Source organism: Nerophis ophidion, linkage group LG23 (assembly GCF_033978795.1).
Source record: "Nerophis ophidion isolate RoL-2023_Sa linkage group LG23, RoL_Noph_v1.0, whole genome shotgun sequence".
Lineage (NCBI taxonomy): Eukaryota > Metazoa > Chordata > Actinopteri > Syngnathiformes > Syngnathidae > Nerophis > Nerophis ophidion.
Window position 1 is genome coordinate 28627653 of NC_084633.1, and position 15000 is coordinate 28642652.

The 15000-nt window shown below is 38.6% G+C and overlaps 1 protein-coding gene and 1 long non-coding RNA gene across 8 annotated transcripts in view; one reads left to right on the forward strand and one right to left on the reverse strand.

Annotated features, from left to right (window-relative positions):
• Positions 1-15000, forward strand: part of nfixb (nuclear factor I/Xb) — a 535801-nt gene that overhangs the window by 52648 nt on the left and 468153 nt on the right. For 2 of the 7 annotated variants that reach the window (XM_061885583.1, XM_061885584.1), the window contains exon 1: positions 13189-13708. The exons of 2 other annotated variants lie outside the window; for them this stretch is intronic. In XM_061885583.1, coding sequence (XP_061741567.1) covers positions 13514-13708 — 195 coding nt within the window. In that variant the 5' untranslated portion in view covers positions 13189-13513. Of the gene's footprint in view, positions 1-13186; positions 13709-15000 lie in introns of those variants that run through there. 3 more of the 7 variants (XM_061885582.1, XM_061885589.1, XM_061885593.1) reach the window with 3 other exon arrangements.
• On the reverse strand, positions 84-4832 carry LOC133541522 (uncharacterized). Its single transcript, XR_009803904.1, has 5 exons — positions 4710-4832; positions 4549-4627; positions 4308-4440; positions 1750-1842; positions 84-1213 (listed from the first exon to the last, which is right to left on the reverse strand). It is a non-coding gene; the product is annotated as an uncharacterized LOC133541522 (long non-coding RNA).

Here is a 15000-nt window from a genome sequence, read left to right on the forward strand (position 1 = left end):
AAGCAAGCTAAAAATCACCCTTGATCCCATGAAACACATCAGACAAAACCTGGTTGGTATTTTTAATGTAGAATAATCCTTAATTCAACAATCTTGAATATAACACCACAGGAGGTCAAAGTTACTTGAAAACAAAAACCAAAATGTTGAGTTTCAGTGAAAACAAAACATCAAGAAGTCAATTTTACATAAAGACCAATGTCAGATTTGCGTACCAACACAGACTAATAACTTAGTGTTATATTAACAAATATGTCAAATTGACTTGATAGAAAGCCCAGATATAAAACACCAAGAAACAGTTTTACCTTTTCTTAAATAACTCGAGGAAAACTTTACGAGAAACGGTTCTCCAAAATAGCTTAAAGTGGTGTAAAATTAACACTCAACACCACAAAGGAAACTGCAAAAACACATTTGAGTCCTGCACAAGTGTGCTAATGCAGCCATTAGCCTCAATGTACTAGAGTAAATAAAAGAAAACAACATGGATCAAATTGGCAACAAACAAAAATAAATAAGAAAAACTTAACATTCACAGATCAGGAATCTGATATTAATGGGATGCTAGCAGCAAATATCCTTTGAATGTAAGCAAGTAAAAACAAAACATGAGAACAGTACTAGTTATTCAAAAAATACAAAATAAAATTCCAATGTCTTGAATCGAACTTAATCCATTTATCCAGGGTTGAGTGATGAAACGGAGGAGAGAAATGGATGCGAGAAGTGTGCAGGATAGTCACACTCAGAGATAAAATGGGGAGGTAAAGTTAGGTCCAATTCTCAAGTTCAAAATGTTGTAGGTCATAGATTGTCTTTAAATGGGGTGAAAATGAAGGCAAAAAAATACAACCAGAAATAAAGATCCGATGATGAACTTTGTCAAGAAGTGGTCACCTCTCATGTAAACAACTTGATTTTCAGCTTCTGTATCTTTGTGTTCAGTTTGTGACCGTCCAGGTTCATTAGGATCTTCTGGAAAAACTCAAATGTGTACTTGAGGTTGTCTGGAACGCTTAGATCAAGGGCATAAATGAGCCCCAAACATCATTATGATCCCCATGATGACGGTGTCCACGTCGCTTAGGACTTTGATGCCTTCCATAACAATTCCAACATCCTCTGGCTGCCTATCGCCATCTCCATGGATGATGTTTATCCCCATGACTGTGAGGGCAATGTCCCTTTCTGCATCCTCAGTGGCGGAGGCCTGAACAACGACACAAAAACCGAACACTTGTGTTAGGTAAAATGCTGAACACCGCTAGCAGAAAATGAGTTAGCTTTTTTTTCTAAGTCCTCATTGCTTGTCAAACCAATCATTTATGTATCACGAGTTAAACGTGATTGGAAAGTTAACCATATATATAAAATAATAATATAATGTTTGAAATTGGCCTGTAAATAACTTCAGCAAGCAGCCATGAACATTATGCAATTGCTGCAACACGATCCTTTAGGCAACCACATCCCGATAGAGATGGACCTGTGGGACAGAAATAGCTGTTTTACTCCACAGAGCCTCTGCCCGTTCGCCACTACCAGCTTAGTAGACTCTGACTCTGTCTTTTCTTGCACCTACCAGTGATTTCAAACAAAAATTTTAAATTCAATGAGCCCCATCGTTTACAAAATGCCAGTTATTCAAAAAGTTGTAGTGTGTTGAGCTCAAAGGACCACAATATATGTAAATAAGAATGGGTAACACTATTTCATGCTACTGAGTAACAAAAACTATTAACTTACCAGATATTCATTGAACAAAGTGTCTGGATCTTCTTTGAGATAGACAACAAGGCTTCTCAGGATGCACTCCCTCCTGATGTCAATGTTATCACACTAAAGCAGGGGTGAAAAATCAAAACAGAATTTAGCTAAATATTGGTGCAACAGTGGAACAGGGAGGGGGGGCAAGTTGATGAGACTGTGTAAAGAAAATTAGATAAACCAATACAGCTTCTGAAGACTAGAGCATAGCATCTTTGACACATTTCTGAGTAGGGCACACAACCAGAAAATAAGTATAAATATGAATATATATACATATATATATATATACATATAAATATATATATATATATATATATATATATATATATATATATATATACATATATAATTGGGGCTGCAACTAACGATTAATTTGCTAATCGATTAATCTATGGATTATTACTTCGATTAATCGATTAATAATCGGATAAAAGAGACAAACTACATGTCTAACATTTCTAATACTTTATTTAAAAAAACAGCATACTGGCACCATGTCCTTTCGACTTGCCAAATAAAACAAGGCAAGTGTTACAAAAATGATTTTGTTTTTTTATAAAGTGCACTATTGTCCTGCACAATAGCAATAATTTTGCTTAAGGGAATTTCAAACCCGGCTACTACCTATTCCAACCATTCTGCAATGTTGGATGCTGAATGTCTTTCCTCTAGTGACATGGTGGTAAGGGAGATTGACTTCATGTTCCATTCGTCTCCAATGTAGTGGCATGTATTGCCAAGGTAGGCTACACTTGTCCAAACATCAGTAGTGAGAGCAATTTAACTCTGGGTGGGTTTTATGTCGGTCGACACTGCATGAAATGTCTGCTAGTACTTCCTCTCCATTAGTTTTGGTAAAATGAGAGAGAAATAGGTCCTTGATTACATTTGTCATTAGGGCCCCGAATCACTGCCTAATAAGACCCAGGACAGCTGAATGGTTAACACTGTTGACCATCAAGCAAGGGGAATTGGGTTCAAATCTCAGTAAGGACTCAGTGTTTCTTTTTCAGTAGTGAGACAGGTGCTCAATTAAATATGTCATTGGGGCCCGAAATCTTCACTTAAGAAGACTAAGGATAGCTGAGTCGTTACAGTAGCTAGCTCACAATCAAAGAGTGCAAGGATCAAATCCCTGCCAGGTTCACTGGTAACTATGAAAACTCCAGCAGCAAGTGTAAATGTTTTATATTATAGCTCACTGAGACAGGTTCGCGATTAAATATATCATTGGGGCCCGAAATCTTATGTAAAGAAGACCAAGGATAGCTCAATGGTTAAAGCTGCTAGCTCGCAATCAAAGGACACTGGGTTCAAATCCCAGGAAAATTGATTGGTAACTAGGAAAGCTATTGTTTTGTATCATAGTTTACTGAGACAGGTTATAAATGATAAATGGGTTGTACTTGTATAGCGCTTTTTTACCTTCAAGGTACTCAAAGCGCTTTGACACTACTTCCACATTTTACCCATTCACACACACATTCACACACTGATGGAGGGAGCTGCCATGCAAGGCGCCAACCAGCACCCATCAGGAGCAAGGGTGAAGTGTCTTGCTCAGGACACAACGGATGTGACAAGGTTGGTTCTAGGTGGGATTTGAACCAGTGACCCTCGGGTTGCGCACGGCCATTCTTCCACTGCGTTATCAATTGAATATGTCATTGGGGCCCGAAATCTTTCCATAAGAAGACCAAGAATAGCTAAATGGTTAAACAGCTAGCTCCCAATCAAAGGGTCCTGGGTTCAATCCCAGTCAGGTCGATCGGCTTGCCAAGCCAAAGAGAGGGAACGCCGGAAAATGTGGGGGTGCATCACCTCCCCCACACAAAGTAAAGCTACGTGGTAGCTGGTTAATTAACTTATAGTTAAAAAGGTAAGTGTGGGTAATAATAATAATAAATAGTCTACAGTCCAAAAGTCTAAGGGTAATTTCGGGGGTTAGCTCCTCCTGAGTGCTGAGGCTAAAGTTGGTAAGTGTACCATCGGTAATTCCTGGCTGGGATGGGTGGGAATAGGAACATGAATAATTAATCAGTGTGAGTGTTGACCAATCAGCTCTCCTCGGTCTGACCAACAAATAGTCAATTAGTTAATAAAAAAAAAGTACCAATAAGTACAACAAATTGGAATAATTGAAGAGAGAAAAAATTCCAATGGGATGATAATCGATTTAATCGATTAGTTGTTGCAGCCCTAATATATATATATATATATGTATATATATAGTATATATGTATATATATATATACACATATATATATGTATATATACATACAGATACACACACACACACACACACACACACACACACACACACACATATATATATATATATATATTTATTTAATTATTATATATATATGTAGGTGTGGGAAAAATCACAAGACTACTTCATCTCTACAGAACTGTTTCATGAGGGGTTCCCTCAATCATCAGGAGATTTTTTTCTGTATATATATATATATACATATATACAGACACACACACAAACACACACATATATCAACAGTTCTACCTTTTCTACTTACCAAATCTGTTTGCCAGAACTTCTTTGATTCGTTGCCCGTTCACTCTTCCTTTGCTTTTGAAGATCTGTATCAGCTTGAGTGAAACGTGGTCCAGTTGTGACATAAACTTTGACTGCAGTGGCTTTGTAGTGATCTGCAAGAACTCCTCATTAATCAAAATTTTTTTGATAAAATTCATTTACAAAAGTTTGCCATTTTCTTACAGTTAAATATCAATACATAAAAATACAACTTAAATGACTTCACTCTGCTGGAACAGGGCAGGTCACCGGTTTTTGAATTTTTCTATCATGGGTCTCTGTTCAACGACCTCTCGTTGTCTGTGGGAGAAGGTTTTTTCCATTTTATCAGCACTTCATTGACACACTTTTTTTATTTCTGACAACAAAGCCATTTTTTCACTTTCAAAGCTTTCTGTGGTTTCGCCTTTTGGGTGCAGTGGTATGTTGTAAACTTCAGCTCTTCTGGCTTTCTAGATGTTGGCTGCAGCTTTGCCTTGGTCTTATTCCACTGGGCATCTAAAACAGAAAAGTGAGATGTATAGTACTGTTTACGTTTAAATGCAGTAGAAAGGCGGCCGTCCTTTGCCATAGCTTCGCCTATATGATTAGATTTGCATAGGACAGTGGACAGCTCATCAGTTAGTGACTCTTGAACTTGTAGTTTATGATGCTGAAATACATCGGAAACTAAACCTTTTTTGACAGGCCTAGATACTGTACTTAAAGGCCTACTGAAATGAGATGTTCTTATTTAAACGGGGATAGCAGGTCCATTCTATGTGTCATACTTGATCATTTCACGATATTGCCATATTTTTGCAGAAAGTATTTAGTAGAGAACATCGAGGATAAAGTTCGCAACTTTTGGTCGCTAATAAAAATGCCTTGCCTGTACCGGAAGTAGCAGACTATGTGTGCGTGATGTCACTGGTTGTAGGGCTCCTCACATCTGAACATTGTTTACAATCATAGCCAGCAGGAGCTAGAGCTATTCGGACCGAGAGAGCGACAATTTCCCCATTAATTTGAGCGAGGATGAAAGATTCGTGGATGCGGAAATTTAGAGTGAAGGCCTAGAAAAAAAAAAAAAAGGCGAGGGCAGTTTACACATTTACTAGGATAATTCTGGGAAATCCCTTATCTGCCTATTGTGTTGCTGGTGTTTTAGTGAGTTAAATAGTACCTTAAAGTCGGAGGGGTGTGGCCACTGGTGTTTTGACGCCAGAGACTCTAAAAAAAGTTACGGCAGCTGCAGGAGGACGCTGGCTCCACTGATCTCCGGTAAGAGACGACTTATTTCAACAATTTTCTCACCGAAAACTGCCGGTCGACATGTAGTCGGGATCCATGTTCACTTGACTGCTGTGATCCATAGTAAAGCTTCACCTCTGGGAATTTTAAACAAGGAAACACTGTGTGTTCGTGTGGCTAAAGGCTAAAAGCTTCCCATCTTCATCTTTCTACTTTGACTTCTCCATTATTAATTGAACAAATTGCAAAACATTCAGCAACACAGATGTCCAGAATACTGTATAATTGCGTGATGAAAAGAGACGACTTTTAGCCATAAATGGTGCTGGGCTAATATGTCCCCTCCAACCAATAACGTCACAAACACGCGTCATCATTCCGCAACTATTTTAACAGGAAACTCCGCGGGAAATTTAAAATTGTAATTTAGTAAACTAAACCAGCCGTATTGGCATGTGTTGCAATGTTAAGATTTCATTATTGATATATAAACTATCAGACTGCGTGGTGGGTAGTAGTGGGTTTCAGTAGGCCTTTAATATGTAGTGAAATTCAGAAAGAACGTCATCAATAACTGACTTTAGAATATGAACAATATTTTCTAACTTCAATAAAATGCAAGCAATTCCCTGTTCAATAGATATTTGCAGGTTCAATTATGTTGCATCATCACAACTACATGTAAGTGTTTCAAATGAATGACCTGTATCGACAGACTCGATTGGCCCAGCTTCAGATTTGTCTGACTCCTGCACCTGACCTCTTGTGCTGACAACATTAGCTTTAAAATGTATCGATGAATGTTGGTTGTGTTTCCTATTTTTGTGTGTGTTAAATGTAGCGTATACATTTGTTTTAAATGAGCAACCTAAAAACATACATGGAATCGTTTCATTACGCCTCAGATGTTGATTTATGTGTTGAAAATAATCAATTTCTGTTGTTAGGTCTCTGCATGTGCACACATGACACTTGAATGTAGCTACTTCTGCTGTTTTGGGAGTTTGCGGTTTACCATGAACTTTGTATGTATGATTTAGTAACTTACTGCATGGGAAATCTGTATATGGACATGGATGGTGATAACTGCCCCTTAAAGGCCTACTGAAATGAGATTTTCTTATTCAAACTGGGATAGCAGGTCCATTCTATGTGTCATACTTGATCATTTCGCGATATTGCCATATTTTTGCTGAAAGGATTTAGTAGAGAACATCGACGATAAAGTTCGCAACTTTTGGTCGCTAATAAAAAAGCCTTGCCTTTACCTGAAGTAGCAGACGATGTGCACGTGACGTCACAGGTTGTGGAGCTCCTCACATCTGAACATTGTTTATAATCATAGCCTCCAGCAGCAAGACCTATTCGGACCGAGAAAGCGACAATTTCCGCTTTGATTTGAGCAAGGATGAAAGATTGGTGGATGAGGAAAGTTAGAGTGAAGCACTAAAAAAAAAAAAAAGAAATAGCGACAGCTCCAGGCGGCGGCAGTGGGAGCGTTTTAGATGTAATTAGACACATTTACTGGAAAATCCCTTATCTGCTTATTGTGTTAATAGTGTTTTAGTGAGATTATAAAGGCATACCTGAAATTCTGTTGGCTGCGGTGAATGCCAGTGTCTCTGAGAGAAGCCGAGGAGCCAAGATCACAGCTGCCTTTTTGAGCTGCAGGAGGAGGTCGCACAATCCACTGCAGTCTCCGGTAAGAACCGACTTAATATCACAATTTTCCCATTCAAAAACTTGCTGGTTGACGTAGAGAAACATGTTTGCTTGACCGCTCTGTGTTAAAGCTTCACAACAAGCAAAGAAACACGGGCTGTGTTTCGGTTGCTAAAGGCAGCTGCAGTCCACCGCATTCCACCAACAGCATTGTTATTTGACGTCTCCATTATTTATTGAACAAATTGCAAAAGACTCAGCAACACAGATGTGGAAAATACTGTGTGATTATGCGATGAAAACAGACGACTTTTAGGCGTATGTGGTGCTGGGCTGAAATGTTCGCTCCAACCAATAACGTCACAAGCACGCTTCATCATTCCGCGACGTTTTCAACAGGAAACTTTGCGGGAAATTTTAAATTGCAATTTATTAAACTAACTGTGTTGCAATGTTAATATTTCATCATTGAAATATAAACTATCAGACTGCGTGGTCGGTAGTAGTGGGTTTCAGTAGGCCTTTAAATGCCCATGAGTCTGCCTAAAATGCTGCAACAACACATACCTGGTAGCTAGTTCCAAACTGCATTCTTTACTCTGCCACATTCATAGTCCTGAAATAGAGAATAAAGAGAATTAGCATGTATCACATCAAAAGGATGACAATGATAGAGATCAGCTTGTACCAGCATTAAACACATCACCTATTACTTACAATCACAAGGAGCTTGGTAACGCTTAACAGTAGGAGGCTGCCACACCAAGAATTGAAAAAAATGATCAATCTGCAAAAGATGATAACATATTGAGTTGTGAGTGCAAGTACCAGAATACCCAGAAATGCAGACAAGTTGAAATTGAATAAAAGCTCTGACCAATAAAACAAGATAACATTTGAACATTTAGAATAGACTACCAATTATTTGACAAACAAATACGTTTTAATAATTAAGTTGAAGACATGAAATCATTTCAAATTCGGCCATTTTATTAAAATATGAAAACACACAGGAACAATATTAACCTTCCTGTATGTACTCACTGCAAGGCTGAAACCACGCGTCGACGTCATCGACGACGTAAATACGCCGACGCCATTTTTGTGCGCCGACGTGTCGTATATTTACCTCACACTACCGTCATGGCGGAGCGCAAAGCAGACGATGCGAGCGGTGCAAGCAAGGGGAAAAAAGCACGGCAAAAGTCGTCAAAAGTGTGGGAGTATTTCAATAAAGGGCCTAATCATGTTGTTGTATGCACACTGTGTCGAGCGGAGATGGCCTATCATAGCAGCACAACGGCTATGAAGGAACATTTGAAAAGAAAACACCCGACAGCGTTCTTGCCGTCGCCATCAACAAGTCAATCGTCCGCCTGAGTGTACGTTGTCAACATTACACAAAAACATGAATGTGTCATTTGTATCTGCGTTGTAAATTCATAAACTAAAGCACCGTTTTGCTCTGAGGCGCGTTTGGCGTGCATGTTCAGTGTTTACAAAGACGTGCTCCTCTTTAACGCTAACGGTAATTAGTTGTGCAAATACCTTTTCCAACCATAACAGTTACATATACTATGTACAAAGGAACAATTCACTTTCACTTGAATCATACTATCATTGTTGTGTTATTAAACCAAGTGAACAAGATCATGTGTGTAGTTACTAGACACACTTCTTGGCTCAGATTCAGATGAACTCAGCAACAATGAGGAAGACAACAATGACAGTAATGATGCTGAAATGCTCAGAAACCAGTTAGTGTCTTATTTTGGAGAATCCCCCATTTCCAAGGATGAAAACCCATTAAATGGTGGAAAGAACATCAGGCAAGGTTTCCAAATCTGGAAATGCTGGCTCGGTCTTACCTCTCAGTTCCAGCCACATCGACTCCTTCTGAGCGCCTATTTTCAGCTGCTTGGAATATTGTAAACGAGAAAAGAAGCAGCCTCACCCCAGAGCATGTAGACATGCTAACCTTTCTTCATTACAACTGTTTGTCATGCCTGTTAATCAGGTTTATGTTTGATCATGTTTAAGTTTTGTTTTTTGACTCTTGTTTCCCGTTTTGCACTTCCTGGTTTTGTTTGTTTCCATAAATACTCATTAGTTTCCACCTGGTCTCCAAGTCACGCCCCTGTTCTCAGCCTCACACCTGTTTCTAATCATCATCATAGTCACTGTTTAAGTCATTTGTTTTCTGTTCCTCGGCCTGGGAACTTTACTTGCCTACCTACCTACCTACCTATGCTGCACATCCTTCATGCCCTCGATCACCTGCCACGCCCCTTGCTATTCATGCCCCTTGTTTTTGGTCACAGTAAGTGTTTTGTTTTAGTTGTTCATAGCCATGCCATCGTGCTGTTTTTGTTTATAGTTCATTATTATTCATGCCATTGAGCAAGTGTTTTGGTTTCATGTTTATAGTTATAGCCTCAGTTCTAGTCTTTTGTTTCATAGCCCTGTTTTGATCCGCCATGGAGCGCACCCTTTGTTTTCTTGATTTTTTGTATTATAGTGTTTAAACAAATTAAACATGTACCTTAATTCACGCCTGGCTCGTCCCAAATTACCTCTGCGTCGAAGAACCAAAACAAATCCAAGTCAAAGTCCTGACACTGTTAGTCACTCACTGGAATGAGTGGAATTGGTTATTGTGTACTGTGTTGGACTGGATGTTTATTTTGCACATTTTAAAAGTAATACTTAATGTTTACAGTGCTCCAGAATATTTAGATTGGCACTTTTTTGTGCTGGATGTTTATCTTTATTTTTGCACATTTTAAAGCAAAACAAGCAATAATTTTACTTTTGAAATGCTTATACTATTGCAGAATAATAATTAATCTATAGATTAATTGATTAATCGAAAAAAATTATCTATAGATTAATCGAAAGAAAAATAATGGTTAGCTGCAGCCTTAACTCACTGACCATCTGTAACCTAGAATCTACATTTACTGCTTAATCGACAGCTTTACTGAAGGAGAGAGGGTGTAAGAGGCAGAGACCGGCGGAGATGATGGAGGTCAACAAAACAGGGCAATCACAACATCAACCGGATCTGGTGCCTGAACTTCAACCAGATCCGTGTGCGTTGTGTGTCTGCTCCTGTCCGTCAAGGCTCCTGTCCATCAAAACCACTTCCACCACCGGCAGCGGTCTCCCTCCGCATCAACGAGAGCACAGCCGGTCTGCTGGTGTGCCGAGACAAATGAATTCTCGCGATAACAAAAAAGATTCACTCGCGATAGCGCGAGATAATACTCTGTATGAGGTATAAAACGCTATATACTATTTCTAAACACATATTTAAACACACATGCGGGCAGTTTCCGGACAGCCGGAGCTGACAAGCAGCGCAGTGGAGCCGGTGGAAGCACACACATTGAACAAAGTCAAACTACACAGGCAGACATTGCATGCATCTACTGTATGTCCAACTGTCGCCTCAATAATCTTCCACGCTCACGCTGCTCCTGACTTATGTAATAGTGAGGGAAAGTTCCTTCACCTCACAACCATCTTGCAGTTTTCCGACTGCCGTGTTCATGTGTGGACTATTGAAATAGTGCCCATTCTGGAAGTTACCAAGCTAGCATGCAAAGTCGGACTTTAAAAGTAAAGTTCACCCCATAAACAATTCACCAAATGTGGTGTAAAGCACTGAATACACCAGCGGTACAGTCTACAGTACTACAGCTTTATATATATATATATAAAAAAGAATACTTACCAAAGACCGAGCTCCAACCTGCTTCCCAGTTTTTGCTGATGCGGTGGACTCCCGCCAGAAGACGTTATGCTAATGAGTAATGCTCACGAAGATGATATGCGCATGCTCCGAGTTCTGAACTCATTTATTTTGCTTTGATCAACATCAAATCAATCCCATTGGATCAATTATGAGAAATTTTATGTTTCACTGACTAAATATATATGTGTATATTTTAAAACTAGATATTTTTGAATAAATTCAACAATACTTAAATGTGTCACATCTAAGAAGGGCTTGAATCATTTTTTTTGAGTGTATAGTGTGCGTACATGTGTGTGTGTGTGTGTGTGTGTGTATATATGTAAGTGTGTGTGTATATGTAAATGTGTGTGTTTGTATATGTGTGCGTATATATGTAAATGTGTGTGTGTGTTTGTATGTGTGTGTATATGTATGTGTGTATATATGTATATCTATATATGTATATGTGTGTGTATGTATATGTAAACGTGTGTGTATATGTATAAATGTGTGTGTGTGTATATTTGTGTGCGTGTGTATGTATATGTATGGGTGTGTGTATATGTATGTATGTATGTGTGTGTATATGTAAAGGTGTGTGAGTGTGTGCGTGTGTATGAATATGAATGTGTGTGGGTGTGTGTGTATATGTATGTATGTGTGTATGAGTGTATATGTAAAGGTGTGTGAGTGCCTGCGTGTGTATGTATATGAATGTGTGTGGGTGTGTGCGTGTATGTATCAATGTGTGTGTGTATGTATGTGAGTGTATATGTAAAGGTATGTGTGTGTATAATTATTTATGTGTGTGTGTTTGTACGTAAATGTATATATGTGTACGAATGTGTGTGTGTGTGTTTGTATGTATATATGTGTGTGTGTGTGTGTGTATGTATGTGTTTATGTATATTAATATGTATGTTTGTGTGTGTGTATGTAAATGTATAGGTGTGTGTCTATATATATATATATATATATATATATATATATATATATATATATATATATATATATATATATATATATGACAGGGCCGCAGGATCGTATTTGACGTGCAACTGAACATGCCTGATCGTTACTGTACTTTAAAATTTTGATATTCAATTCCAATATGAGTTTTGAGTTCGAAACACACAATAAATCCTTTAAAAAGCTTTTCTTTTTTTTTTTTTTTTTGCTAAGCAGATTATTGAAGCAGCGCATTAAGCTTTCAGGCCTTATGTTTATTATAAATGGAGTAGTATTTTTTTTTAAAGTTATCACACACAAGTCATAAATCAAGCCAATTGCGATGTTTGACACATAATTCATATTTTAATGTTTAGATTATGTTTTGATTCTAATATTAATCTGGTATTGAACATCGTTTATACATCGTAGGACACTTTAAAATATAAAAATAAATAACATTACTGGCTATACTTGTCATTATGTTTACCAAATTATAATTAATTAAGTGTAATAGGAGAATTATGGCCTTCCTGTTAAAGCTTAAATATAAAAATTTAATTAAGCTACAATTTTCACTTATGCGCATTGCCTTATATTTGAGGGACATTTAACGATTTTATTTGTTGTTTTTAATATCGGAATAGGAATTAATTGGCAATAATTATAATTTTGTCCATAAAAAAATGTTTTTTCTGCAGTGAGAATATGAGAGTATAGATACAAAAAGAGGAACAAATACACACAAAATAGTAAGTAATAGATATTACTTCTGACATTTTTGATAATAATACTAATGTTGTCATTTAATTATATTTGTAATCATTTTGAATTCCGTAAATAAAATGTGCAAAAAAGGAGAAAAAAAAGCTTTTTCTGCATGGTTTGATGTTAATGCTAATTATTCCACACAGAATTAAGACTGAGACATATTTAATACTAACACAAATATTGCAAATATCAGCATTATTTGCTATAAAGGCCCAGCAGCAGACTAGTGAATAAAAACATGCTTTATTGCTTTATATTGCAACTCCAATCCTGAGTTGTGTTATAAATATGACGTGTATTGATGTCTTTATTAAAAGGTGTGATATTTCCCTGCAGCGTCCTTACTTAAATGTCCTGAAACTATTCGGTCATTTAATCATCCAAACGACTTTAACAGCCCCTGCTCTCCTTCTTATGTTGCATTTCAGCCCCCCTCTCCCAAAATAAAGTGCTTTTTCACAGGCGGCACCCGAACCGAGCCTCCCGCTCCCCTCCCGTCCTCCCGCCCGTGCGCGGTGTGTGCGCACGTCGGCCCCAATAGCTGCGCTGTCGCCGGGCGCAGGCTGCTAATCCCCCCGCGTCCATGCTTTACCCTGAGCCGGTATTTAATTCCTCTAAACCCCCAGCTGCCGCCCTGCTTCCTCGCTGAGCACGACAGACTGCGCACCGCGGCGGTTTATTAATAATTCAGCCGCCCTCCGCTCCGCTCCGGCCGCGGACGCGCGGCGCGTCCTGCTCCGGTTTCGCTCCCTTCTTTTTCCGGAGGTGACACCGGGACAGCGCGGTCTCGGCTCCCCGAGAGCGGACTTTGATGGAAATATGACACACCGTGCATGAAGAAGTTGGATTACAGCCTGCGGTTTGCGTTTAAAAGACTCGCTGAAAAACGAAAGCGGGCTTCTTTTCTCACACCAACTTTTATTTTGGAAGCCGAACTTTTTTTTTTCTTTCCCTTTTTTCTTTTTTTCTTTGGGGGAGTGCAAAATGGGTCTCTGAGAATTGTTGGCACCTTTCCCTGCACCACAATGGTACGTGCATGCTGTGTCAAGCAATAATTTGCTCTTTTGCAATTTGCATTTAATGACATGCACTAGGTGAAGTTTAGAGAGAGAGTGTGTGTGCGTGTGTGTGTGTGCGTGCATGCATGCGTGCGTGCGTGTAGTGTGTGTGTTTGTTTTTTGCACGTGCAGATGAGTGAGCCAAAATTCTACAACAACACTTTTAATGGTTTTTAAAATGTATTGTATAGAATTCCGGGTAAATCCCATGCATTATATGTGTGTGTGTGCGTGTGTGTGCGTATGCGTGTGCGTGTGCTTGTAGTGAGTGTGTTTGTTTTTTGCACATGCAGATGAGTGAGCCAAAGTTGTACAACACCTTTTCAGGTTTTTAAAACGTATTGTATAGAATTCTGTGTAAATCACATGCATAAAGTGTGTGTGCGTGTGTGTGTGTGTTTGTTATTTGCACGTGCTGATGAGTGAGCCAAAGTTGTACAACAGTTTTACAGGTTTTTAAAACGTATTGTATAGAATTCCTTGTAAATCACATGCAATATGTGTGTGTGTGTGTGTGTGTGTGTGTGTGTGTGTGTGTGTGTGTGTGTGTGTGTGTGTGTGTGCGCGTATGTGTGTGTGTTTGTTTTTTCCACGTGCAGATGAGTGAGCCAAAGTTCTACAACACTTTTATTGTTTTTTAAAACGTATTGTATAGAATTCCGTGTCAATCAAATGCATTGTGTGTGTGTAGTGTGTATTTTTTTTTTCCATGTGCAGATGAGTGAGCCAAAGTTCTACACAACTTTTACAGGTTTTCAAAATATCTTGTATAGAATTCCGTGTAAATCACATGCATAAAGTGTGTGTGTGTGTGTGTGTGTGTGTGTGTGTGTGTGTGTGCGTGTAGTGTGTGTGTTTGTTTTTTTGCACATGCAGATGAGTAAGGCAAAGTTGTACAACACTTTTACAGGTTTTTAAAACGTATTGTATAGAATTCCCTGTAAATCGCATGCATTATGTGTGTGTGTGCGTGTGTGTGTGTGCGTGCGCGTGTGTTTGTAGTGAGTGTGTTTGTTTTTTGCACATGCAGATTAGTGAGCCAAAATTCTACAACACTTTTACAGGTTTTTAAAATGTATTGTATATAATTCCGTGTAAATCCCATGCATTATGTGTGTGTGTGTGTGTGTGTGTGTGTGTGTGTGTGTGTGTGTTTGTTTTTTCCACGTGCAGATGAGTGAGGCAAAGTTGTACAACACTTTTATTGGTTTTTAAAACGTATTGTGTAGAATTCCGTGTCAATCACATGCATTGTGTGTGTG